Genomic DNA, 25,718 nt, shown 5'->3' with positions numbered 1-25,718 from the left:
AGGTCATCAAAAGTATTCTTTCCACAGGAAAATGACAATGCTATGTTGAAATTCCAAGGAAAATGCATACCTCAAGTATCCAGCTAGAAGCTTGACAGTGTTACACCAAACTAGTGTGCAAGATCAAAGACACTGCTGACAGGACTGTTAGTTTGTAAAAAGAATTACACAGTCAGAAAAACAAACTATGGCCAAGTGAATAAACGGTGGCAGTGCATTGCACTTAAATTCTAGGACAGTGCAGTTCACTAGGACTATAATATGATCCTTCTGTATACATACATTTCAAAGCATTTTACATGCTGAGTATATGCCCTGAATTATCTTCCAACGGTTCTATGACTTTGTTAGCTTCAGAACTAGTGTAAAGCACATGATAGCAAAATGGTCTTATCTCTGGAAACTTACAACCCTGGCCACCTGTCTGAAGATCACAAGTTTTTGATGCTTTCTGGAAAACTCTCAACTTGATCAACAAAGAGAGCAAGAGTGGTGCCTGTAGGCCACCCAGTGGTTCGAATGTTTGGCGCACAGCTAACAAGTTAAAGGACGTTGAAAACGGCAGTGAAGTTCTTCTGAAAGTGAAAAAAAACAGTCATGAAGGTTAAGCAAACAAGCATCCTTTACTTTTCTTTCAGGGAAAAGGCAAATGAAGAGAATTCACAGACACCACTGTTGGCCAATAAACATGGGGGAAATGTGCAATTTCCGTTATTATCAAGCAAGCAACTATTCTTATCAAGCAAAGCAATGTCACAATGACAGCAGTACTCCATGCTGCTGAGTTTAAGGAAGGTATTCTTCCAGCGAGGATGCCTTGGTGGTGAGGGCAAATTAATAAATACAACCTGTCTGAAGAGGGAGCATAAAGTAATTACACTTCTAGGAACTAACCCTAAGAAAGAATGCAAGATGCTGAGATTGAGGTATGAAAACAATTATTTATACAAATGACACCTAAATATTCATCAACTGTAAAAGAGTTGAATTTCATGAATCTACACGACCATATATTACACAACCATGAAAAAGTGATATGTAAGCATTAAGTGCTTCCCTGGTGGCTCAGATAGTAAAGAATCTGCCTTCAATGCTGGAGAACTGGGTTCAATCCCTGAGCTGGGAAGATCCCCTGGAGGAGGGCATGGAAACCCACTACAGTATTCTTGCCTGGAGAATCCCTACAGACAGAGGAGCCTAGCAGGCTACATTCCATGTGGTAGCAGAGAGTCGGACATACTCAAGTGAGCACAGCACACAGCTGCAAGCAACTTTGTCGAGTTTTGAGTCTTTAATTTTTCACGGGAATTATATAAACCCATGTAGTTTTAAAGAAAACCACCATCCAGGTAATCTCATTTATATACCAATCGTTACCTGGGAAATCACAAACCTTAATTTAGAGATACTTCCTTCTGTAGAACGGGGGTGTTTACCTAGCAGGATGGTTGGGCTTCCCAGGTGGTTCAGTGGTAACGGATCCGCCTGCCAGTGCTGGAGAGGCAGGTTGGATCCCATGGACAGAGAAGCCTGGCAGGCCACAGTCCATTGGGGTCGCAGAGTCGTACACTACTTAGCGACTGCTGCTGCTGCTAAGTCGCTTCAGTCATGTCCGACTCTGGGCGACCCCATAGACGGCAGCCCACCAGGCTCCCCCGTCCCTGGGATTCTCCAGGCAAGAACACTGGAGTGGGTTGCCATTTCCTTCTCCAATGAACAACAAAAGCAGGATGGTTGAGAAGATTAAATGAGATCACTAGAAAAGCACCGGCCGGAGAGCAAGGTCCAACGTCCCTCCCTCTCCCCTTTAGGTCCTGCTTTCCTCTATCTGGGGAAACGGCCACCAAAGCTCGGTCTTCAGGACTGCTGCCTGAAAGAGCGAGGGAAAGATATTAAGGCGCCAGGCTTTTCTGTGACTCCTGCTCTCGTCACCCGGCCGGCCGAGGGCGGCAAGGCGTTTTAAACGCACCAAGCCAGGGAGACCGGGAGACTCGGCGGTCTCTAGGCAGAGACGCGCCCTTTGAAAACCGCGCCCTGTGCGCAGGGCCCCCCGCCCCAAACCGCGGCGCGCCGGTGGGCGGGGTGAGGGCGGGGCTTCTCGAGGAGCGACGGGACGGGGCACCAATCGCGGGGCTTATACCGCCTCCGGTTCGGTTTGAAATTCTGCCGAGGGCTAACGGCTCGCGCAGCTGCGAGCTGGAGACGCCGCTGGTGCTTGCCGGGGGTTGCTGCGATCGGCCCGCGTGGAGAAGGTCGGGGGCCTAGACGCCCGCCCGCTTGGAGCGTCCGTCATGAGGAGAAGGTGCATGTGGGGGGCGTCGAGGGGGCGCGGGAGGGAGCGACTCCCCTTCTGGGTGCGGGGCGGTGCGGGGTCCGAGGGGCCACCCTCCACCCGGGGTCGGGGCGTCCTGTCAGCCGCGCCCGAGTGAGGCCGGGAGCGGCCGGGCTCCGCTGGGAAGCTGTGAGCCAGGGCGAGGGCCGCGGGCCGCTGGCGGCGGGGAGGCCAGACCTGACGCACCCTTTCCCCGGCGGCCTCCGGCCCCCGCAGGTCCAGCCGCCCCGAGTGGGCCGAGCGCAGGGGCCCGGGATCAGCGGCGAGGTGGGGAGGGCGGTCGGGCCCGCGGCGTCGGAGCTGGAGTCCGGGAGCCCCACCCTCTCCGCCCGCCTAGCGTCTCAGGTGCTGCTTATTGGAACCGACGGCTTGTTTTATGTATGTCCTGAGTTTTTTGTGGTTAGGGTTTCAATAAAGCTGTCAGGTTTTAAATTTAGCGTTGCATTTCAGTGTCTCAGGGTTGCAGTGTTAATACTTTACTCGAATTGGAAACATAGCTTGGTTTTCTTGCAAGTTCAGAAAACTCCCAATTAAGGAATACTTGTCCGGTCGTTTTAGCAACTTTTCAGGCATTGAGGGAGAAGGGGGGTGGGCGGGAAGGGGTGTCCGAATTGAAATTGCGACCAGACTCATCACTCCGCCTCTTACCGGCCTTGTAACTTTGGGCAATGATGTTGAATGTCAGTTTGCTCATCACTAAAATGAAAACAATGCCAGGGCTAGGATTTTTGTGTTAAAAGTGATACAGATGTTAACCTTATTTTCTGAAAGTAGTGAATGAACCATTGTGATAATTCATTATTAAATAATTCGTAGTTATTGGTCAAACTGGTTAATGTATGGCTTTGTAAGGCTCTTCCTTCCATGGTTACTGATTCTGAAGGTTCTTTTTCAAATACTTGTCCTTGGGAGAATGGGAATGGAGTACAAATCACTGGTACCACTGGAAGACAAATGTTGGGTGTCAGGTTGTGGATGACAAATAACTTCTTATTTAAAAGAGAGCACAGTTAAGCTGCTCTGTATTTCAGCTAATGACACATTCTGAAGACTGGTAAAATTTTAAATGACATTTTACAGAAGACTCTTACTCCCCAGTCCATTAGCAGTTTTTGGATTGTTCAGGCATCTACTGCTTTCAAGAAAGTGAATGATGGGGAAGGAAAAGTTATCAATTAACTTTGGTTCCAGCCTGACAGATCTAACAACTGGAATTACTATGCTAACAAAACCAGAATTTCAGGTAATCTGGTTTCAAGTATTCATATTTAAAGAAGACTATGAGAAATATGCCTGAAAAATATGGTTATCAGAATGGTCACTGAATTAACTATTGGCTTGATTTCTGAAGCAGATTGTACAGAGGAGCTTAACAAGCTTTTCTAGAGGGCTATTTAGAAAAAAAAAATAGGCGGTAGATCAGTGGAACGCTGCCAGAAGGTAGGAAATCATTTAAAGGGCCATTTAGGATATCTTCTGGGCTAGTGACTTAAGAGTCTCCAGACTGGAAAAATTGGCCCCTTTCAACCTCTGTATTCTTGAATGATATTCTTGTAAGCACCCTCAGTTTTTCAAATGATGTAGTATAAGAAAAAAATCTCAAATTTGCACCTTTTCAGGAATTACCTGAATCCAATTAGCAAGGCAGTACATAATTGTACCATGATAATTTTTTTTACATTTTTTATGCTTTTAATTTACTTTTAAAGTTTTATTGAAATACAATTGATTTACAATGTTGTGTTAATTTCTGCTGTATAGCAAAGTGATTCAGTTATAAATATATTCTTTTCCATTATGGTTTATTCCCAGGGTATTGAATATAGTTCTGTGTGCTATATAATTTGAATCTGCTAATCCCAAACTCCCAATCCTTCCTTCTCCCTTGGCAACCGCAAATAGGTTCTCTATATCTTTGAGTCTGTCTTGTGTCACATTTTAGATTCTTGATGCTGCTGCTAAGTCGCTTCAGTCATGTCCGACTCTGTGCGGCCCCATAGACGGCAGCCCACCAGGCTCCCCTGTCCCTGGGATTCTCCAGGCAAGAACACTGGAGTGGGCTGCCATTTCCTTCTCCAGTGCATGAAAGTGAAAAGTGAAAGTGAAGTCGCTCAGTCGTTTCTGACTCTTAGCGACCCCATGGCCTGCAGCCTACCAGGCTCCTCCATCCATGGGATTTTCCAGGCTGGAGTGGGGTGCCACTGCCTTCTCCGAGATTCTTGATAGCATGTGGTATTTGTCTGTCTTTCTGATTTACTTCACTTATGATAATCTCTCTAGGTCCATTTGTGTTGCTGCAAATGGCATTATTTTCTTTCTTATGGCTGAGTAATATTCCATTGTATATATAGACAATGTGTGTATATATATATATATACACACACACATATATATATATGTATATAATATATATACACACCACACCTTCTTTATCCATTCGTCTGTTGATGGACATTTAGGTTGTTTCCCACTATTGTAAATAGCAGTGCTGTGAACACTAGGGATGCATGTATTTTCAAATTATAGTTTAGTCTGGGTATGTGCCCAGGAGTAGAATTGCTGGATCATATGGCAACTCCATTTTTTTTTTTTTGAGGAACCTCCAAACTGTTCTCCATAGAGGCAGCACCAACTTACATTCCCTCCAGTGGGGTAGGAGGGTTCTCTTCACATCTTCTCCAGCGTTTGTTGTTTGTAGACTTTTAATGATGGCTGTTCTGACCAGTTATGAGGTGGTACCTCATTATGGTTTTGATTTGCATTTCTCTACTAATTAGTGATGCTGAGAATCTTTTCATGTGCCTACTGGCCATCTGTATGTCTTCTTTGGGTAAATGTCTATTAAGGTCTTCTGTGCATTTTTTGATTGGGTTGTTCCTCTTTTTTTTATTGTTGTATGAGCTGTTTGTGTATTTTGGAGATTAAGCCCTTGTCTGTCACATCATTTGCAAATATTTTCTCCCATTCTGTAGGTTTTCATTTTTTTTTTATTAATTAATTTTTGGCTGTGCTGGGTCTTTGTGGCTGTTTCTCTAGTTGCTGTGTACACAGTGCCTGGACTTCTTATTGCAGTGTCTTCTCTTGTTGCAGAGCACAGGCTCTAGAGTATGAGCTCAGTGGTGGTGACGCATAGGCTTAGTTGCCCCAGGCATGTGGAATCTTCCCAGAGCAGGAACTGAACCCATGTCTCCTGCATTGGCAGGCAGATTCTTAACCACTGGACCACCAAGGAAGTCCCAGTAAATTCTTTTAAACACTCTTTATTATGTGTGTTATTGATATTGCCATCTGGTATAGGCAGCTAGTATCTGTGCAAAAGCTTTTCTGCAACTAGAACAGGAAACCTTTACATTGGGATTTCTTGGCTAGAAAAATGTCTTGGAAATAAGTATATTAAAACTATGGAGAAACTGATGTTCCTGGAGATCTAGGCTGGTGATTTAGAAACCCTGAATATGCTGTAACAGAGAGGGGGCCAGTGAGAGCCTCTAGCCTCATATCTTGCACAGAAAAGCTTCAGTGACTTGTTCCAGGCCTCCTGGCTGACTGGTAGCAAAGCACATCCAGAGTTTAACTGTAGCAGATACTGCCAACAGTCTCAAGGTGGTGTACTAATTCACTCCAACCAGTAGTGTGTAAAAGTTCTGGCTTTTCTATATACTCATCAACACTGATCAGGGGTTAGTATCCAAAATATATAAAGAATGTACACAACTCAACATTAAGAAAACAAACACCCTTAACTAAAAATGGGTAGAGGATCTGAATAGACATTTTTCCAAGGAAGACATACAGATGGTCAACGGGCACATGAAAAGATGCTTAACATCACTAATCAAAAGGGAAATGCAGATCAGAACCACAATGAAATATTCACCTCACAACTGTCAGAATCACTTTTATTAAAGATAACAGATAACATGAATTGGCAAGGATACTGGGAAAAGGGAACCCTTGTGCACTGTTGGTGGGGATGTAAATGGAGTAGCCACTATGGAAAAACAGTTGGCGATCTCTCAAAAAATTAAATATAGAACTATCAGGGACTTCCCTGGCCGTCCAGTGGTTAAGAATCTGCCTTGCAATTCAGGGGATGTGGGTTTGATTCCTGGTCAGGGAACTGAGATCCCATATGCCACAATGAAAAGATCCTGCAGGCAGCAATGAAGATCCCACAGCAACACAGACCCAGTGCAGCCAAATTAAAAAAAAGAAAAATACAAACTTCCAGTTACAAAATAAATGAGTTACAGGTATGAGATGGATAGTGTGCAGAATGTAGTCAAGAATTAGGTAATATCTTGTATGGTGACCTACTGTAGCTAGACTTATTCTGGTGATAAGTTTGAAATGTATAGAAATGTGTTCACTAATATTCACTCTGTGCTCTAGCAGCAACTAACATAGTGCTAGAGCCAGACATCCTGGAATGTGAAGTCAGGTGAGCCTTAGAAAGCATCACTACGAACAAAGCTAGTGGAGGTGATGGAATTCCAGTAGATGGTGATGGAATTCCAGATTCCAGTAGTCCTGAAAGATGATGCTTTGAAAGTGCTGCACTCAATATGCCAGCAAATTTGGAAAACTCAGCAGTGGCCACAGGACTGGAAAAGGTCAGTTTTCATTCCAATCCCAAAGAAAGGCAATGCCAAAGAATGCTCAAACTACCGCACAATTGCTCTCATCTCACTAGTAAAGTAATGCTAGTAAAGTAATGCTCAAAATTCTCCAAGCCAGGTTTCAGCAATACGTGAACCGTGAACTACCCGATGTTCAAGCTGGTTTTAGAAAAGGCAGAGGAACCAGAGATCAAATTGCCAACATCCACTGGATCATGGGAAAAGCCAGAGAGTTCCAGAAAAACATCTATTTCTGCTTTGTTGACTATGCCAAAGCCTTTGACTGTGTGGATCACAATAAACTGTGGAAAATTCTGAAAGAGATGGGAATACCAGACCACCTGACCTGCCTCTTGAGAAATCTGTATGCAGGTCAGGAAGCAACAGTTAGAACCGGACATGGAACAACAGACTGGTTCCAAATAGGAAAAGGAGTACGTCAAGGCTGTATATTGTCACCCTGCTTATTTAACTTATATGCAGAGTACATCATGAGAAACGCTGGACTAGAAGAAACACAAGCTGGAATCAAGATTGCTGGGAGAAATATCAATAACCTCAGATATGCAGATGATATCACCCTTATGGCAGAAAGTGAAGAGGAACTAAAAAGCCTCTTGATGAAAGTGAAAGTAGAGAGTGAAAAAGTTGGCTTAAAGCTCAACATTCAGAAAACGAAGATCATGGCATCCGGTCCCATCACTTCATGGGAAATAGATGGGGAAACAGTGGAAACAGTGTCAGACTTTATTTTGGGGGGCTCCAAAATCACTGCAGATGGTGACTGCAGCCATGAAATTAAAAGACGTTTACTCCTTGGAAGGAAAGTTATGACCAACCTAGATAGCATATTCAAAAGAAGAGACATTACTTTACCAACAAAGGTCCGTTTAGTCAAGGCTATGGTTTTTCCAGTGGTCATGTATGGATGTGAGAGTTGGACTGTGAAGAAGGCTGAGCGCTGAAGAATGGATGCTTTTGAACTGTGGTGTTGGAGAAGACTCTTGAGAGTCCCTTGGACTGCAAGGAGATCCAACCAGTCCATTCTGAAGGAGATCAGTCCTGGGATTTCTTTGGAAGGAATGATGCTAAAGCTGAAACTCCAGTACTTTGGCCACCTCATGCGAAGAGTTGACTCATTGGAAAAGACTTGATGCTGGGAGGGATTGGGGGCAGGAGGAGAAGGAGACGACAGAGGATGAGACGGCTGGATGGCATCACTGACTCGATGGACGTGAGTCTGAGTGAACTCCGGGGGTTATGGACAGGGAGGCCTGGTGTGCTGCAATTCATGGAGTCGCAAAGAGTTGGACAGGACTGAGCAACTGAATTGAACTGATAGGTCAATTATATTTCAGAAACAAGCAAGTTCAGAGAAAAAGAGATTAGTTTTAGCTTACCAGTCTGGGGGTAGGGGGAAGGAAGAATTGGATGAGGGCAGTCAGAAGGTTATAAGATAAGTCAGGATTTAAAAAAATTTGTATTTCATTAATGTATTTTTGGCTATATTGGGTCTTTGTTGCTACGTGGGCTTTCTCTAGTTGCTGTGAGCTGGGGCTACTCTCTAATTGCAGTGCACAGACTTCTCATTGCAGTGGCTTCTCTGTTGCAAAGTGCGGGCTCTGGGGTGCATGGGCTCAGTAGTTGTGGTGCACAGACTAAGTTGCCCCATGGCATGTGGAATCCTTCCAGAGCAGGGACCAAACCCATCTCCCCTGTATTGGCAATCAGATTTTTAACCAATGGACCACCACAGAAGTCCAGATAAATCAGTTTTAAGATAAGTAATAGGGATGTAATGTACATGATCAATATAATTGGCACCACTGTGTGTTATTTATTAAAGTTGTTAAAGAGTAATACTGAGTTCTAGTCGTAAGAAAAATAATTTTTAAATTTCTTTAATATTTTACCTATATGAAATGATAGATGTTTACTAAACTTATTATGGTAACGCTTCATGATGTATATAAATCAAGTCATTGTGCTGTATACCTTAAACTTATACAGTGCTGTATATTAATTATAGCTTAATAAAACTGGAAGGGAAAAAGATGAATAACAAATTTGCAATAAACTTCGAGCTGTTTTATAGGAGCTGACATTTTTGTCTGTTTTTCCATACTATACTGCCGTAGATAGAATCATCGATTGAAGTCCAGATTCTGAATATTATTCAAAAGATTGAATTTACACAGTGTAAGACTGGATTTCTACAATGTAACATGATACTGGATTTTGCTTTTCCAGGGTTGTGGTGTTTGTGGGGGGAAGGATAGGGGACTAGTTAAAGATGAATTAAGTTGAATGCTTATTTCCAATTTTTTTAGCCTTGAGCCCACTGAGAAACTAGTTTTAGTTTCTGTAAATACAGTTTTTAGACTGGAGGCAGTGGCTCAGGTAGCTGGCTTCTCTTTTGCTTTTTAGTGAGGTGCTGGCAGAGGAGTCCATAGTATGTCTCCAGAAAGCCCTGAATCACCTTCGGGAAATATGGGAATTGATTGGCATTCCAGAGGACCAGCGGTTACAAAGAACTGAGGTTGTAAAGAAGCACATCAAGGTGAGTTTAGTAGCACTGGCCTCTCTGCAGTGGGACGGGGGTAAGGACGTTGGTGTCTCATCTAAAATAGCATATAGAAGCAACGCTAGGGTGTCACAGGCTCCTCGTGGTTTTGTTTGCATGTTTGTTTTGGCCAAGCCATGGGGATCCTAGTTCCCGGACCAAGGATTGAACCTGGGTCCTCTGCACTGGGAGTATGGAGTCTTAACCACCGGACCACCAGGGAAGTCCTGGTTTTTTTTAAGTCCTTTCTTAAAATTTTGAAACTGTGAGGTTTTTAGTGTTGTTTGACGTTAATGGGGGAAAACCCAAAAGTTTTATAGGACTGTTTTCTCTCTCATAGGACCTCCTGGATATGATGATTGCTGAAGAGGAAAGCCTGAAGGAAAGACTTATCAAAAGCATAGCCGTCTGTCAAAAAGAGCTGAATACTCTGTGCAGCGAGTTAAATGTCGAGCCTTTTCATGTATGTGGCAGGGTGTCAGGGGATCCTGTTTGGGTCTGAGACTTAGGGAAAAACTTTGATTTGGAGCTCCAGGTGGAAAGTTTCCTTGTAGGGCTGATACTGGACATAAGAAATGGGTGGAACATGTTGCCTAGTTACTTGGTTCCAGCAAAGCCATTTTTTCACTTATATAAATAAGTTGCCCTGTTGAGAGGTGAAACACCTAAGTGTTGCAATGTTTTAGTCAAAAACAAATTTCCTATTCCTATCAATTAGTAGGACATAAAAATTTTTTTAACTCTGAGCTTAGTTAAAAGAGGAATAGATGATATCATTCCATTCTTTCTTTGAAAGAAAATGAAAAGAGCTGCTGCTGCTGCTAAGTCGCTTCAGTCGTGTCTGACTCTGTGCGACCCCATAGACGGCAGCCCACCACGCTCCCCCGTCCCTGGGATTCTCCAGGCAAGAACACTGGAGTGGGTTGCCATTTCCTTCTCCAATGCATGAAGGTGAAGAGCTACTTAAGAAACAAAAGTGATGAGTCATATAAGGGAAAGTTACCCCCAAAACCTGCCTTTGTGGATTTTTTCATACTTGAAAGCTGCACACCACTGAACCAGCTAGAGTGGCCACGTGAGAAGAAGTATTTCCATAGTAGGAATATCAGGAGAGTGAGGTCAAACCCAGGGATGCTCATCTGTGTTTCTTGCTGAGAGTTTGCTGTCCCGTGCTCCAGCACGAGTCAGACATGAACGCAGACACCAGCAAGCATGACGTCAATGACAGAGGGACCCCGAAACATTGCCCTGGTTAGAACCAGTAAAATCAGTGTTGGGATCATGAAAGTGAAGACAAATGTGAGGGTTGGGAAGGTAACTGGAATAGAGGTGGGTGCAGGGACAGCACACAGGGGGCTGATGTGGTGCCAGTAAGGTCTCAGGCCCCTCTCCCTGTTACAGAAAGAACTGCCTGGGGATCTAGATGGAGGCAGCCTCGGAGGAGGACACTGTGTTTAAAGAGTTAAGGATAATTAATATCTTGTAGCCGTGAGCAATCAGGCAGACTTGGATATCAACACAAATGGCATAAATACATTGATTTTGAACAGAGAGTCCTTTTTATTTTTTAATTGAAGGATAATTGCTGTACAGAATTTTGTTGTTTTTTGAGATTCCTTCTTTAGTCTTTTTTTTTTTTTTTTAACTTTTGATATGAAATTGGATGAGAAGTTAGGTATTCAGTAGTATATCTCCCTTAAATTATATGACAATTCCTAGTTTAATGTTGAATAAAATTTATAGGACATATAACTGCCACTTTTTTCTTCTGCTTATCAGGAGTAGAGCAAGGAGTACAAAATGGATTTTTATTGGTTAAGTGATAACCTTTGATTATTGGGATGGTTAAATGATGTTCTTAGGACTATTGGGATAAACATTTAGTTAGGAGCTAAATAACCATAGCTAACTCAAAGCAAGGTTTTCAACCATTTTTACCTCTGGTAAAATTGCCCTGGCACCTTTCCTTATTGGGGAACCTTGTTAGGGGGCCCTCTCTGTGCCATATTCTGTTAGGTTAACAAATAAGTTAACTTATTTGTAAGTTTAACTAAAAGTCTGTCATCCTAGTCTTTTTTTTTCGTCGTCTTTCTCCTCCTCTGAAGAAATACACTTGGCACCTTAACAGTGGTACATTGTCTCCTACAGGAAGAAGGAGAGACAACCATCTTGCAACTAGAAAAGGATTTGCGCACTCAGGTGGAACTGAGGAGGAAACAGAAAAAGGAAAGAAAACAAGAACTGAAAATTCTTCAAGAACAAGATCAAGAACTGTGTGAAATTCTTTGCATGCCCCATTATGAAATCGACAGCACCTCAGTTCCCAGCTTAGAAGAGCTGAACCAGTTTAGACAACACGTGGCAACTTTGAGGGAAACAAAAGTATGCTAACATTGGTGTTTCTGTTCAGTTTGCCAAGTAGCGTGTAACTCTTTGTGACCCCATGGACTGCAGCACGCCAGGCTTCCCTGTCCTGCAGTATTTCCTGCAGTTTGTTCAAATTCATGTTCATTGAGTCAGTGATGCTGTGTAACCATCTCATCCTCTGTCGCCCCCTTCTCCTCCTGCCTTCAATTTTTCCCAGCATCAGGGTCTTTTCCAATGAATCGGCTCTTTGCATCAAGTGGCCAAAATATTAGGAGCTTCAGTTTCAGCATCAGTCCTTCCAATGAATATTCAGGACTGATATCCTTTAGGATTGAGTAGTTTGATCTTGCAGTCCCAAGAGTCTTCTCCAGCACCACAGTGTAAAAGCATCAATTCTTCGGTTCTCATCCTTTATAGTCCAACTCTCATACCCGTACATGACTACTGGAAAGACCATAGCTTTGATTATATGGACCTTTGTCAACAAAGTGATATCTTTGTTTTTTAATATTCTGTCTAGGTTTGTCATAGCTTTATGTCAACATTCATATGTCCTAGAAGTCATTTGACTTTCCTCCAGGTATCTTATAATCATCTTCTTTCATAGGCATCTAGGCGTGAGGAGTTTGTTAACATAAAGAGACAGATCATACTGTGTATGGAGGAATTAGAGCACACGCCAGACACAAGCTTTGAAAGAGACGTGGTGTGTGAAGATGAAGAAGCCTTCTGTTTATCTCTGGAAAATATTGCAACACTACAGAAGTTGCTCCGGCAGGTAATGTTGCTCAGATTATGGCCTGGGATCTCCACAGTATCCAGCAATTTGGGGAAAAAAAAAACTTGCGGTTTTTTCCTTTAAGATAAAGAGAGTATTATATGAAATACAACCTTTAATATTTTTTTTAAACAAAAACCTTAATTTATATGTGGTTCTAAGAATATGAAATTCAGGATTTGGGTGAAAAACTAAGATATTTGAGTTAGTGTTTGACAGAAAAAAAAATTTTTTTTTTTAGTTAAAATTTAAATCCTAATTTTGGAGATCTGAGACCCTACTACCATAATGACAGCCTTATAGTTTGTTTTCAGAAGTCATGAAAAAGCTCTTCACAGTCTTGTGAAAGGACTTCTTCTCCATGGGGGTAAAGATGTATCTTTGTGGGAAGCCAGAGGGCTTTCTCTCTGCTGCTGTCATTGCTGTAACCACTGGCTTTCCTTGCTACAGCTGGAAGTGCGAAAATCACAAAATGAAGCAGTGTGTGAGGGGCTGCGTGCTCAGATACGAGAGCTCTGGGATAGGTTGCAAATACCTGCAGAAGAAAGAGAAGCTGTGGCCACGGTTATGACTGGGTCGAAGGCCAAGGTCCGGAAAGCGGTAAGAAACCCTAAGGGCACTGGGTCAGCTTTTTGGTGTCAAGTGTGATATCTCTGGGGCTTCCCTAGTGGCTCAGTGGTAAAGAATCCACCTGCCAGTGCAGGAGATGTGGGTTCAATCCCTGGGTCAGGAAGATCCCTTGGAATAGGAAGTGGCAACCCAGTCTGGTATTCTTGCCTGGGAAATCCCATGGACAGAGGAGCCTGGCGGGCTACGTAGTCCATGGAGTCGCAAAGAGTTACAGACAACTGAGCGACTGAGCATGAGCACTTACTGATGTCTTGACCAGCTTCTGCCTTGCGTGAACCTGTTTTTTTTCTTTCTTTTTTTAACATTTATTTATTTGGCTGCATCAGGTCTTAGTTTCATGCAGGATCTAGTTCCCTGACCAGGGATTGAACCTGGGCCCCCTGCATTGGGAGCGCAGAGTCTTAGCCACTAGACCATCAAGGAAATCCTGAGTGAGCCTGTTTTTAAGACAAGCATCAGAAAAGGGTGGCAGTAGCCTGATCATCTGTTATTTTTTGTGTATGTTTCTTAGATTTCTGGCTCCTAGGATATCATTGTTATAGAGTGTTGACTTGCCACTGTGGTTTTGTGTTGTAATTTTATTAAAAAGGGCTTTCCTTGTGGCTCAGCTGGTAAAGAATCTGCCTACAATGTGGGAGACCTGGGTTCTATCCCTGGGTTGGGAAGATCCCCTGGAAAAGGGAAAGGCTACCCACTCCAGTATTCTGGCCTGGAGAATTCCATGGACTGTAGTCCATGGGGTCGCAAAGAGTTGGACGCAACTGAGCAACTTTCACTTCACTTTATTAAAAAGGGGGAAAATATTTTGCAAATTTACATAAATATACAAATATGACAAGCACTTTTAACAGGTCTTTTTGTTTTAGCTGCAATTAGAAGTGGATCGGTTGGAAGAACTGAAAATGCAAAACATGAAGAAAGTGATTGAGGCAATCCGAGTGGAGGTGGCTCAGTACTGGGACAGGTGTTTTTATAGCCAGGAGCAGAGACAAGCTTTCGCTGCTTACTACTCTGGTTCGTATAGAAGTGTCGCTCTTCATGTGGCTGCTCACTTGTGTTTTACATGCAGACATTCACTGGGAAGTATTTCCTCTGGAACAGAGGCATACATTTCCAAGCCATTCAGCATAAATTGCCATTCCTGTTCAAATAAGCATTTGCAAATGCTATTGGGAAATGAGGGATCTCTGAAGCAGCATAACTCTGTGGACTGCCTGTAGGTGTGAAGCTCAGGTTTATCAGATGCTTACTCTGCTGCCAGGTGCAAAGTCAGACTCTTAACAGGATTATCTCACTTAATACTCATGTTAAGGGATGAGGAAGGACACTGAGGCACATAAATGTTGCACAGCTTAACCCAGAGACACACAGCAGGTCAACGGCAGAGCCCACTTTTGAGCCCAGGAGTATGCCCCCAAGAGCCCAATGGAATTCTGGTCTGAACTGAATATAAAGATGCTGCTGTCTTTACTGAATTCCACATTTCTGGACATTTTCTGTGACTCAGCCCTCTATTGGGCAGCATGAAAAGAAAGAATATGAAAGAAACGTAAGACAAGGCAAAAGATGACAGAAGTTTTGAGAATCTTAGTCATATTATTCTACACCTTAGTCAGTCTCCAGTCCTTCGGCTGATGGTGACAAACCTGGCTTTTATTATCTATAGCATACAATTACTCGTGTATCACTTTTACTGTCAGGGGGAAAACTCCGCTTCCATTTTAGGGGGATGAGGGATTAGTGAATTGGGATACTAAACACTGGAGGGATTTCTTAAAACTACTGGGCCTGTATCTTACAGAGGACTACACAGAAAATCTGCTCCAGCTCCATGATGCCGAGATCGTGCGGTTAAGAAACTACTATGAGGTTCACAAAGAACTCTTTGAAGGTGTCCAGAAGTGGGAAGAGAGCTGGAGGCTTTTCTTAGAGTTTGAGGTACTGCCCTACTTTTTGTCTGTTTTCCTTAGAGTACAGTGTAGTGTTAAGAAAGCATCCTCTGCGTGGAGTCAGAGCCTGTTTCCTTTGCCGTTTACCAGGTTTTATCATTACATCTGTAATTTACTGCTAACCCATCTGTATTTGTCAAGCTTAGAAACATGTAAGAGAAAAACCCCAAATTAATTCCTTCAATAAGGCTGAAGTTTCTTGCATAAAGGAAGTCTAGAGGTAGGCAGTGCAAGGCAGGTATAGCCGTTCCATAGTCTGTGGGGTCCCAGGCTTCTCCAGTTCATAGCTCCTCCACTGCTGAGGGGTGGGTCTAAGCTCAGGTCCACGGTGGTTCTGGAGCTCCCACCACAGCGTTTCACACAGCGTGTGAAGGCGGGAGCGCAAAAGGCACTGCCCCCACCCTCTGAGAGCCTTTCCCAGGCTCTCTTCATAGCACCGCCACTTAAATGCCACACCAGCTACTGGCGAGGCTGGGAGAACTGCTACCGTAGGTAAATCCAGGGTCTGTTTCTAAGGAAGGAGAGAAGAGTGGATGTAGGGGCGGGTAACTAACATTCTGTACTGTTCAAACTTTTGCTATTATCTTAGAAAATTGCCTGGTTATTGGGGCACATTTGTGTACTCTGTATTCCTTTTGTTCTGATAGACAGCATGAATAGGTTCCCTTAGAGCATTTAGAGTTCAGAGCTGGAATCGGGTTGAGGCAAGTGAGACACCTCAGGCATGAAATTCATGAGATTTATTCTCAGGTCCAACCAGTCCTGATAGAGCTGGAACAGCCCTTTAGCAAATCCAGAGTTTAACTCCAAGTTTATAGGCAGGAAAGTAGGACTCAGAAGTAGAGAAAACTGTGCTTGCCTCAGCAGCACATATACTAAAATTGGAACGACACAGAGAAGATTAGCATGGCCCCTGCGCAAGGATGACACGCAAATTCATGAAGCGTTCCATATTTTTGCCCCTGTGTTTGCTTCCCTGAACTTTCCAGGCTGAACTCCCGGCTCCCCACTTTCCTCTCCCACCCTCCCTAGGACTGGTGGGCCGCAGGGTCAGGGCAGGCACGGGGCTGGCCAGCACACACAGGTCCCAGGCCATCATGGGAGAAGGGCTGGGGCCTTGGGGGATCTTGTCCTCCACAGCTGGCCTGCTGTTAAACATTAAAACCATTTACCAACCCCCCCCCCCCAAAAAAAGTAGAGAAAACTGCGTGAGATCACACAGCTGTTTAAAAGCAGGTGTTCTAGGCCTCCATTCCTCCTTACTTCTGGTAGAAAGCAAGGAGGAGGAGGAGTGAAAGTCAAGAGCTCAACCATAAAAAAGAATATTTTGCCACTGGCAACAACTTGGATGGACCTATAGGGTATTACACTTAGTAAAATAACTCAGAGAAAAAGACGACTATTGTAAGATACCACTCATATGTGGAATCTAGAAAATAAACTAATACATATAATATAACAAAAAAACAGACTCACAGACATAGAAACAAACTAATGGTTACCAGTGGGGAGGGGGAAACCGGGACTATTCAGGAGTAGGGGATTAAGAAGTACAACTACTATGTATAAAATAACTAAGCCACTGGGATACATTGTACAGCATGGAACACTGTAGAGCATAGCCAATATTTTATAATAACTATAAATGGAGTATGACCTTTACAAATTGTGAATCACTGTGTTGTACACCTGAAACTTATATAATATTGTAAATCAACTATATAATTTAAATATATATATATATAAAGCTAATAAAGAACCAAATATGCAACCCTTGTTTACATGGCAATGTTTAAGGAAAAATAAGAAACTAATTACCATTCCTTTTAGATATGCTTATAGAAAGTCACTAATCAAACAGCCTGGAAAGGAAATAGAATTTATCAGTTTGGTCCCCAAATTGTCAAGACTGTTTCTAAACTTTTTTGATTATCTGCCCTGTTTTTTAGTGTATTCACCTAATTTGTATTTATAAATTATAAACTTACATTACTATTCTGATATATTGTAGAACGTAACTAAAAACAGAAAAGTTAAAAAGAATAAGAAGCCTAACATTTTATATTTTTTGTCCATTTTGTGAGGGTTAATTTAATAAAAATCACATGATCTGTAAACCCTTTCACTGAGCACATTTAAGCTGTGTTGTCTTAATACAGTGGGAGTGGGCAAGTTGGGGAGTCACCAGCAAGCCCTCTGAGTGTAGACCTCCTGCTTGTCCCCCCGCACCCCCCATTTCCCTTTGGTGACCTCTGAACCAAGGAAAGGAGCCAGTGACATTGTGCAGTAAATATGAAAGCCTGTCTTACTTTTTAGATGGAAAAGGAAACAGTAGTTTTCCTGCACCCCAGTGTTTGACCTTGCATCTCCCCGGGAGTAGTCACACCCCACTCCCTGCCTTAGAAAGCCACCATGTCTCACTGCTCAGAGTGGGTGGGGATGAAAACTCAGAAGTCTCCTTACAAGTATGCATCCATTTATGAGAGCATGGATTCTAGCAGAAGTGACTGACTGTCAGGCATTTAGCCTAATTAAAATGTGTTTTTCACAGAGAAAAGCTTCAGATCCAAGTCGATTTACAAATCGTGGAGGAAATCTTCTAAAAGAGGAAAAGCAGAGAGCCAAGCTCCAAAAAACACTCCCTAAGGTAATACTGTTGCTGAGAATGTTTGGTGCATGGCTACAAAATATCTCACTTTTTGTATATCCCTTGCTTTGAATCATTTTGCCCCCAAACTGTATTCTCTTCCAAAGGTTAGGCAAGGATAGTAAGTACGTGCTGGCTCTGCTAGTTTCAAGTATTCCTTGATAACTGAATATCAAGTTTTATTATGTTTTTAGGACTGCCACAACAGAGTACCAGAGACTAGGTGGGTTAAACAACAGAAATTCATCTTCTCAGTCCTGGAGGCTAGAAGTCTGAGATCAAGGTGTCAGCAGGGCTGGTTTTCCGAGGCTTCTTTCCTGCCTCCACACAGTTATCTTCTCCCTGTATCTCCACACAGTCCTCCTACTGTATGTGTGTATGTTTAAATTTTCTTACAAAGCTGCAGTCATGTTGGATTAGGACTCGCCCTTATGACCTCATTTTAACTTAATTACATCTGTGTTAAAATAAAGTCATGTTCTGAGGTACTGGGGATTAGGACATCAGCATATGAATTTGGCAGGGGGCACAATTGAGCCCATAACACAAGGTGACCTTTTGAGAAAGTGCTTTGGACTTCATTACTGTTCTCTATTTTAATAATAATAGTTAACATTTATTGAATTAAGTGCCAGATACTGTCTTAGAGTGCTTTCCATTTATTAATTCACTTAATTGTCACAACATCCTTAAGAGGTTGGTATTATTATTTCCATTTTTACAGATGAGCAAACTGAGGGACTAAGCACTTAAGTACCTGGCCCACCTCTTCCGAGCCAGTAAAGGGTGGATCCCAGGCTGCAGCCTAGCTAGTGCTGCTCTGTGAACACTGCCTGCTTAATGTTGCAGGTTCCCCCAGTGCTGCCTCCAGCTTCCAGCACCAGAACTTTAGTGGGCAGGCTCTGGGTTCTCACTTTTTCCCACCTTCAAGTGTATTATGAATGAACCATGCTCGGACTGATTTCTGGCCACTCTGGCCTGTTCCCATATGGGTCCAGCTACCTGAAGTCAGGCTAATGATACTCTGAGTGGGTAAGAGGCGTTCTTTGGGAGAATCATTTCTTTTAGGTTTCACACCAAAGATTTGATGTAATTAACATGTCCTTGTTTCTGGTCTCAGTTGGAAGAGGAGTTGAAAGCAAGGATTGAAATGTGGGAACGAGAGCATTCAAAGGCATTTGTGGTGAATGGGCAGAAATTCATGGAGTATGTAACAGAACAGTGGGAGATGCACCAATTGGAGAAAGAGAGAGCCAAGCAGGAACGAGTAAGTGAACCCAACTTGGGAATTGGGGAAGAGCAATGAGGGAGCGGCCCACAGTCCCTGCCAGGGCTCTAGGTTGGCTAAAGAAGTCGCAGCTCATGGCAGCTCTTTTAGCATTGTACTTTTGGCCCTTCCTCTGCTCCCATCCCAGAGCTGTTTTCCTTCTGGGATTTATCACTCTTGCCCCTGACTTTCACATAGCAACTAAAGAACAAGAAGCAGACAGAGACAGAGATGCTCTACGGCAGTACTCCGCGAACACCCAAGCGGCGAGGACCGACACCCAGCACTCCAGGCAAAGTGCGCAAGGTAACGCGGAGCTGCCTGAGCTGCTGGGCTCTAATGTGTGTCAGATGTTGAGTCCCGGATTAAACTCAGGGTGCCGGCAGCTGCCAACAGTCTGTAATGATGAAAACCTTCAGAGGTTCATTCTGTAATTCCAACAAGTGACCATGGCACTGTGTGAAGTAAGACTTTCATGCTTGGCAAATAGAATAGCTAATGTTCCTTAACCTCTAGAGCAGGAAACCAGGGAGTCCGTCCTTTCCTTCCTTCCATCCTTCTTTTTTTTAAACCTTTTCTTTAATAAATGGAGTGCTATTTTCCTCTTTGCTCCTCAACTCATACTTTATAACATATAAAATGTTTTTTAAAAAATCACCTATAGTGTGTAACTCCAGAAGCACCAATGAGAATATTTGGTGTTTTTCCTGCTTTTATAAAAAGGTTTTTAAAATAGTGTATTTTCATAAAACAGAGATCACAGAATATATAATTTTGATTTCTGCTTTTTCAGAGAATTAAACTTTCTATAAATATGCTCATTATTAGCTGGTATATTCTATTTTTTTGACATTCTGTCATTTATTAAACTAGTTCCCTATTGTTTGATATTAGGTACTTAATTTTTTATTAGGAAAATAATGTGATGAAATTTTTAGAACATGTTATAAATTTTTACCCATCACACCCAAAGTTTCCTTTTGCCCTTTTATATTCTCTGCTTTTTGTACCCATCCCCCACAGCTCCTGGCAACTACAGCTTTGTTCGCTCAGTACTATTGATTAATTTGCATTTTCTAACATTTTGTAGAAATAGAATCACACAGTGTGTATACTTCTGTGTCTGATTTTTTTCATCTGTGTTATGTCAGTAGGTTACTCTTTTTATTGTTGAACAGTATTCCACTGGATGTATATACCACAATTTGCTTATCTAGTTGCCTGTGTTGATGGATATTTAGCTTATTTCTAGTTTTCTGGCTACTACAAATAAAGCTCCTGTAAATATTTATGTGTAAGTCTTTGTATGGATATATGCTTTTATTTCTCTTGGGTAAATACCCAAGAGTGACATGGCTGGGTCTTAGGATAGTTGCCTGTTTAACTTTTCGAAACAAAATGGTTGTCCCATTTTATAGTTCCACCTGCTGGATGCAACACTGAACACTTTTCTAGACTGCTTCCCGTCCTCACTCCTCTGTAGTGTAAGGATGGGTTACTCAGCACGTTGTCTCACGTCAGTAATCTTGTGTCTTGTTCTAGCTGAACACTACCACCATGTCCAATGCTACGGCCAACAGCAGCATTCGGCCTGTCTTTTCGGGGACAGTCTACCGCTCTCCTGTGTCTCGACTTCCACCTTCTGGCAGCAAGGTCAGTATGCTCTGTGTACAAGCACATCTGCAACACCGGCCCGACCTATGCACTCCAGGGTCTGTTGGGAGGCAGAGATACTGAATACTTTCCTCTGGACTGAGAAGGAGCTTTGAGACCGAAAAACAAAGCAGGTAGCTTCATAAAGTGCAATTATGAAGTTTACTATGGGTAATTTACATACAGGCAGGATCTGAGGACAGTGACCCAGAGGCATTTGCATCTGCACTCAAGCACTGAAAGGGGTACAGAGGCCAAAGCTTAAGATGTAGACACATCTGTAGGACACATCTAGGAGCAGCGCGTCTGTACTGATAGGCACTGTGCAGTCTTCCTTCTCCCAGGGTCACGAGACCACCAATCACCTGCCTCAACAAAAGGCATTCTTCAGTTTTCGTATCAGGTGAAGGCAAGGGTCAGACTTGATAGGGACTTTGTCTGGCTTGGGCACATTCCTTGTGTGTAGGTTGAAGGTCAGTCATGCAGGACCGGGAGAGGGTGGGACTGCAGGCCTAAGGTGGAGCTGACATAAAGGAGTCAGTGTGGGTCAGCCACACAAGGCCCCACCTACTTGTTCCAGTTTCTAAGGTCCTTGTATCCGATTATCATTGAGATGCTGAGAGTTAACAGATGGAAGCTAACTAGTCTCTCAAAGACTAAATGAGAGAAGAGGAGAGAATGGTCATCCTGAGCCCTGACTAATGTTGTGGGAAGCACTGGGATGGCTGAGAAACTGAAATCTCCATTGAAAGCCTGGTCTTCGGTGATCCTGTGTGAGGTCCCTGCATGTGGGTTCCAGCCCAGTGACATTGGATGACTAGGTGCAGACAGGAACTCTCACCCCAGGAGAGGGGTGAGGAGTGTGTGCTAAAACGTGTTCAGTCTTTCAAGTATTCTACAGACCATGCTCAAGATAAGGGTTCTGCAGATCATTGGGAATCTGTATTTGTTAAACCAGAAGAATAGGATTACAGACACATGAATAAAGACAGTGTCTGTCAGCCTTTGATAATTTGTGTATGTGTAGTCATTATAAGGGATTGAAGGATCTTTCTTTTCTCTACAGCCAGTCATCACTTCCACCTGTTCGGGGAAAAAAACACCCCGTGCCGTCAAGCATGGAGCCAACAAGGAGAACCTGGAGCTCAATGGCAGCATCCTCAGCGGTGGGTACCCTGACTCGGCCCCCCCACGGCGCAACTTCAGCATTAATTCTGTTGCCAGCACCTATTCTGAGTTTGCGGTAATTCACCTTTTCTAGTATCTACCAGTCCCTGGGGAGCACACAGTTGGGGCAGAGGGGGTATCTCCCCAGGGGCACCCAGGCTGTTAGTTCGGACAGATCTTTGGAGGCTGAGAATCCCTTTCCTGACATGACCATGGCATGAAGTGGGGGTGGTTTAAGGGTGGTATACAGGAAGAAAGATGGCAGCAGCAACCAGACATTTAACCTGGATCCTTCTGCTTAAGAAATACCATTCCCTGGCTGCAGGAGGTAACCTTTCTAATCACTGCCCTGGTGCTCTCTTGGTGGAGTCTTGGTAATTGTCTTAATTCTTTGTTCTTAGAAGGATCCGTCCCTCTCTGACAGCTCCACTGTTGGGCTTCAGGTCTGTATGGCAACCCCTGCATGTCCCATGTCCCTTTTCCAAGCTGATCTGTCATCTGCTGGCTTCATTCCCATGTGGGCACAGGGCTGCACTAACCAATAATCTCAGCTGTATTATCATAAGTTTTTTTTTTTTTTAAACAAAGGAAGCAGGAATCCCTAATACAAATACTAAATACTAATACTAAATCCCTAATACTAAAAATAGTAAATATCTGGGTTAAGTTCCCAACAGACTGACTAAACAGACTAACCTGCTGATTAACTTGTTCAGACTTGGATTCTCAGCCCCATCTAAAGTTAGGCAAAGTTTTTTTATCCTGTTATTTCACAACAGAGAATTTCCACCCTCCCCAGTTGTGACATTAAGGGCCTCCAGTGTGCTAGAAAGGAAAGGCCCTATCACGTGGGGAGGGGAGCCCCAGCTGTGTGCTGCCTATAAGGTTTTTGGCCTGTGTGCTGATTATTTCCTGGAGTATATGTCTTACTAACCCCTCAGAGCTGCACTGCCAACTTTCTGTCTGCTCTGAGCTAGCCCATGCTCATTTCTTTGCCTTTGCCTATTTCTACCACACTGAGCTGCTAAAGCACATAGGAGGCACTGGAAGAAAGTTATTTTTCCCCCACAGTGCTCTTCAGCTCCTAGTAACCTACTTCACTTTTACCAACACTTAACTGCAGTGCCCTCTCCTTAGTGATGTGTTCTTTTTTCCCTGAGTATCTAACTATTGAGAGGCGAGGCTGTCCTTCACCATTGTGGGGGATATTGAGTGAAAGCCTAGGGCATCAACTGTCTTGCTGCAGTAATAGAGAATGTGACAGCTGCCCAAGGCTACAGCTCATTTTGAGCTCTGAAGCTCACTTTATATTCTTTTACTTTTGTCAAGTTATTTTTTTTTTTAAGAGTTGTTTTATTATTATTTTGGCTATGCTGTGTGGCATGTAGGATCTTAGTTCCCCAACCAGGGATTGAACCTCAAGCTGTCTTCACCACTGATCTACCAGAGAAGTCCCTATCAAGTACTTGACTGTTGTGGTTCTACCTACAGAAGTGGGTACTTGTCACTGTGGCTAGCTGACTGCAGGCCACAAAGTCCAGCTTTCTCCTTCCTGTTTGCTCAGCCAGCCCCGCTTCATCCACTTGGTGCTTACACATAGCTGTCTTTGGCTCAGTCAGGCAGGCTCTCCTGGTTTGGGCTGGTGTGGCTGTGGGCTCCACCAGGCAGCACTGAAGCCAGTAGACTAACCTCTACTAACACCTGTCCTTTCTCACTGGCCAGCCATGCTTTGTCTTCTGCTTTAGTACCATGTGCTCCAGCACGAGATGAAATCACCAGCAGGTTAACAGGCCCTCAGCCCCAGGGATTGGTAGATATACACTCTGGCCCGTTGTTTCATAAAGGGCTCAAAAGAACAAAATTTGTTGCCTATCTAGCTTGACAACTCAGGGTACTTGGTGAAGTCTAAGGGATTTCTCTCCTGTGAGGTTTTAACAAAATGGACTGGCTGAGGAAAGCGATCAAGGGGCAAATACGTACCTGCTTAGTCTGTGACTAAGCATTCCCTTCCCTTGGATTCCTAACACAGCCTGTGCTGGGCTAGGGCCCACCATCTTAGAGAAACGCCCTCAGAGGGCTGTGTGCTGACATTCACTCGTGCTTACTCACCAGGGCAGGGCATGCATGAGAGGGGGCAGTACTGCCATTGATGTTATTTATTTTTCAACAGCGCGAACTTTCAAAGGCTTCCAAATCTGATGCTGCTTCCCGAATCCTCAATTCAACCAACATCCAGTCCTGAGAAGCCCTGATCAGTCACCCCTCTGAAGTTTTCTGTGCCTAATTATACAGGGTGGCTTTAATATTTCTTCAGTTTCGATGCTTGAAAGCCTGGACACGTTCCATTACCATGAGTCTAACTTAGAGAAGTGAATGAGTTACAGGTGAAAGTCATAAGCTTAGTGCATCTTCAGACATTTGGTTTTGACTCAAGAAATACATTAAAACTTAGTTCATAGCAGTAAGTGTAAATTTTAGCATATGGAACTTAATTTCTTTTCCTGCCCCATAACTGTACTTGCTGAAGCATGATAAAGGGCTTGTTATATTTCACCTTTGAGTAGGAAAATGACTGTGTCCATCCTTGGGGTATGGGACATGAAGCAGTTTTTTGTCTGTACACTTACAATTAGCAATTAACATCTTTTTTGTTTAGGGATGTTCAATTAACGCTACAGCTTCAATAGCTTTGCTCTCACCTAAAGGCCTGTCCCCACCACACAGGACAGCCTTCCTCCTGATGAAGATGTCTGTGTGTCAGAAGTTGGGATGGCCTGACTCACTGCCAAAGAGGTGACAGGGAGGCTGGGAGCGCCTTTGTTCAGTCGTGTAGTTTTGTCATGTGGGGTGATGCTGTGGGTCGGGGGTGGTGTGTGAACACACATGCTTGTCTGAACTTCTGGGTCCAGTTCCCCCATCCCTGCGCCCCTGTGCCTGAGTCCCTCCACTCTCTGCACTTCGTAGCCAAGTAGGGAGGCTGTTTGGTGGGTTGGGCTGTTCCTGTTCCTGTCGTGGAGACCTGGAACTTTGCACGTCAGTCCTGGGGAGTTATTCCTGCCGTAGCGTCCACGATGAGGCTCCTTCTTCACCTACCCTATTGATCACTACTGCGCTACCCGAAGCACTATTATTTATTCTCCCTCTGCCTGTACCCTACTACTGTCAGCACAGTAAATGGTTCTTGGAAGCTTACAGGTGTGGATTTGGTCTGTTAGTCATGCGTATACATGTACTGATTTTAAAATATATTCTTAAATTAAAATGTATACTTATATTTCAGAAACATATATTGTAGTGGTGTTTTCATTGTTTCCCAATCACTTTTTGGTTGGTTTTTGTCTGAAAAACAACTAAAAGAACATACAAGAAATTTTTAGTCAGGAGCATGATTTTTACTTTGAGTGTTTCTAAATTAAGAGCATCTCTTGTCCTGAGAAAAAGTTTCCTGAGAGAAATAAAAAGCCTAACTCCCAAGTTTTCATTGCTAGTCTCTGTGTACAGCTGTATTTTCCTTTGGGTAAATACCTAGGAGTGAAATGGCTGGATCTTACATATGGTAGGTGTATGTTTAACTTTTTAAGAAACTGCCAGTCTGATTTCCAAAGTGGTTGGCTTATTTCACATTCTCATGATGTATTAAGGTTCCAGTTTCTTCACATCTTCTGTGACACTTGGTATGGTCTTTATGATTTTAGCCATTTTAGTAGCTGTGAAATGGTATCTCAATGTGGTTGTAATGTGCATTT

The 25,718-nt window shown here is 43.4% G+C and overlaps 1 protein-coding gene and 2 non-coding genes across 21 annotated transcripts; 2 read left to right on the top strand and 1 right to left on the bottom strand.

Moving 5' to 3' along the window:
* The first annotated feature begins 2,185 nt into the window (after nt 1–2,185).
* On the top strand, nt 2,186–25,255 carry PRC1 (protein regulator of cytokinesis 1). 19 transcript variants are annotated; one of them, XM_086364527.1, is made up of 15 exons: nt 2,186–2,302; nt 9,379–9,511; nt 9,855–9,977; nt 11,663–11,896; nt 12,489–12,659; nt 13,110–13,259; nt 14,156–14,303; nt 15,091–15,227; nt 17,790–17,885; nt 19,006–19,152; nt 19,351–19,458; nt 20,695–20,805; nt 21,872–21,971; nt 22,374–22,415; nt 24,697–25,255. In XM_086364527.1, the coding sequence occupies exons 1-14, from the start codon at nt 2,292–2,294 to the stop codon at nt 22,391–22,393; spliced, it is 1,689 nt and encodes a 562-aa protein (XP_086220653.1). In that variant the 5' UTR covers nt 2,186–2,291; the 3' UTR covers nt 22,394–22,415; nt 24,697–25,255. The 19 variants fall into 19 exon arrangements, with proteins under 19 accessions (XP_086220653.1, XP_086220652.1, XP_086220651.1 ...); XM_086364526.1 differs by having other exon boundaries at nt 24,629–25,255; XM_086364525.1 differs by having other exon boundaries at nt 24,143–25,255.
* TRNAG-CCC (transfer RNA glycine (anticodon CCC)) lies at nt 13,640–13,712 on the bottom strand. Its single transcript has one exon. It is a non-coding gene; the product is annotated as a tRNA-Gly (tRNA).
* LOC147349636 (U6 spliceosomal RNA) lies at nt 16,090–16,196 on the top strand. Its single transcript, XR_015150736.1, has one exon. It is a non-coding gene; the product is annotated as a U6 spliceosomal RNA (small nuclear RNA).
* Nucleotides 25,256–25,718: the final 463 nt, after the last annotated feature.

This window comes from Bos grunniens, chromosome 21 (genome assembly GCF_055505025.1).
Source record: "Bos grunniens cultivar Pamir isolate PY7600 chromosome 21, Bosgru_T2T1.0, whole genome shotgun sequence".
Taxonomy (NCBI): domain Eukaryota; kingdom Metazoa; phylum Chordata; class Mammalia; order Artiodactyla; family Bovidae; genus Bos; species Bos grunniens.
The sequence above is the reverse complement of the archived record's forward strand: the minus strand, read 5'-3'. Positions and strand labels throughout refer to the sequence as shown.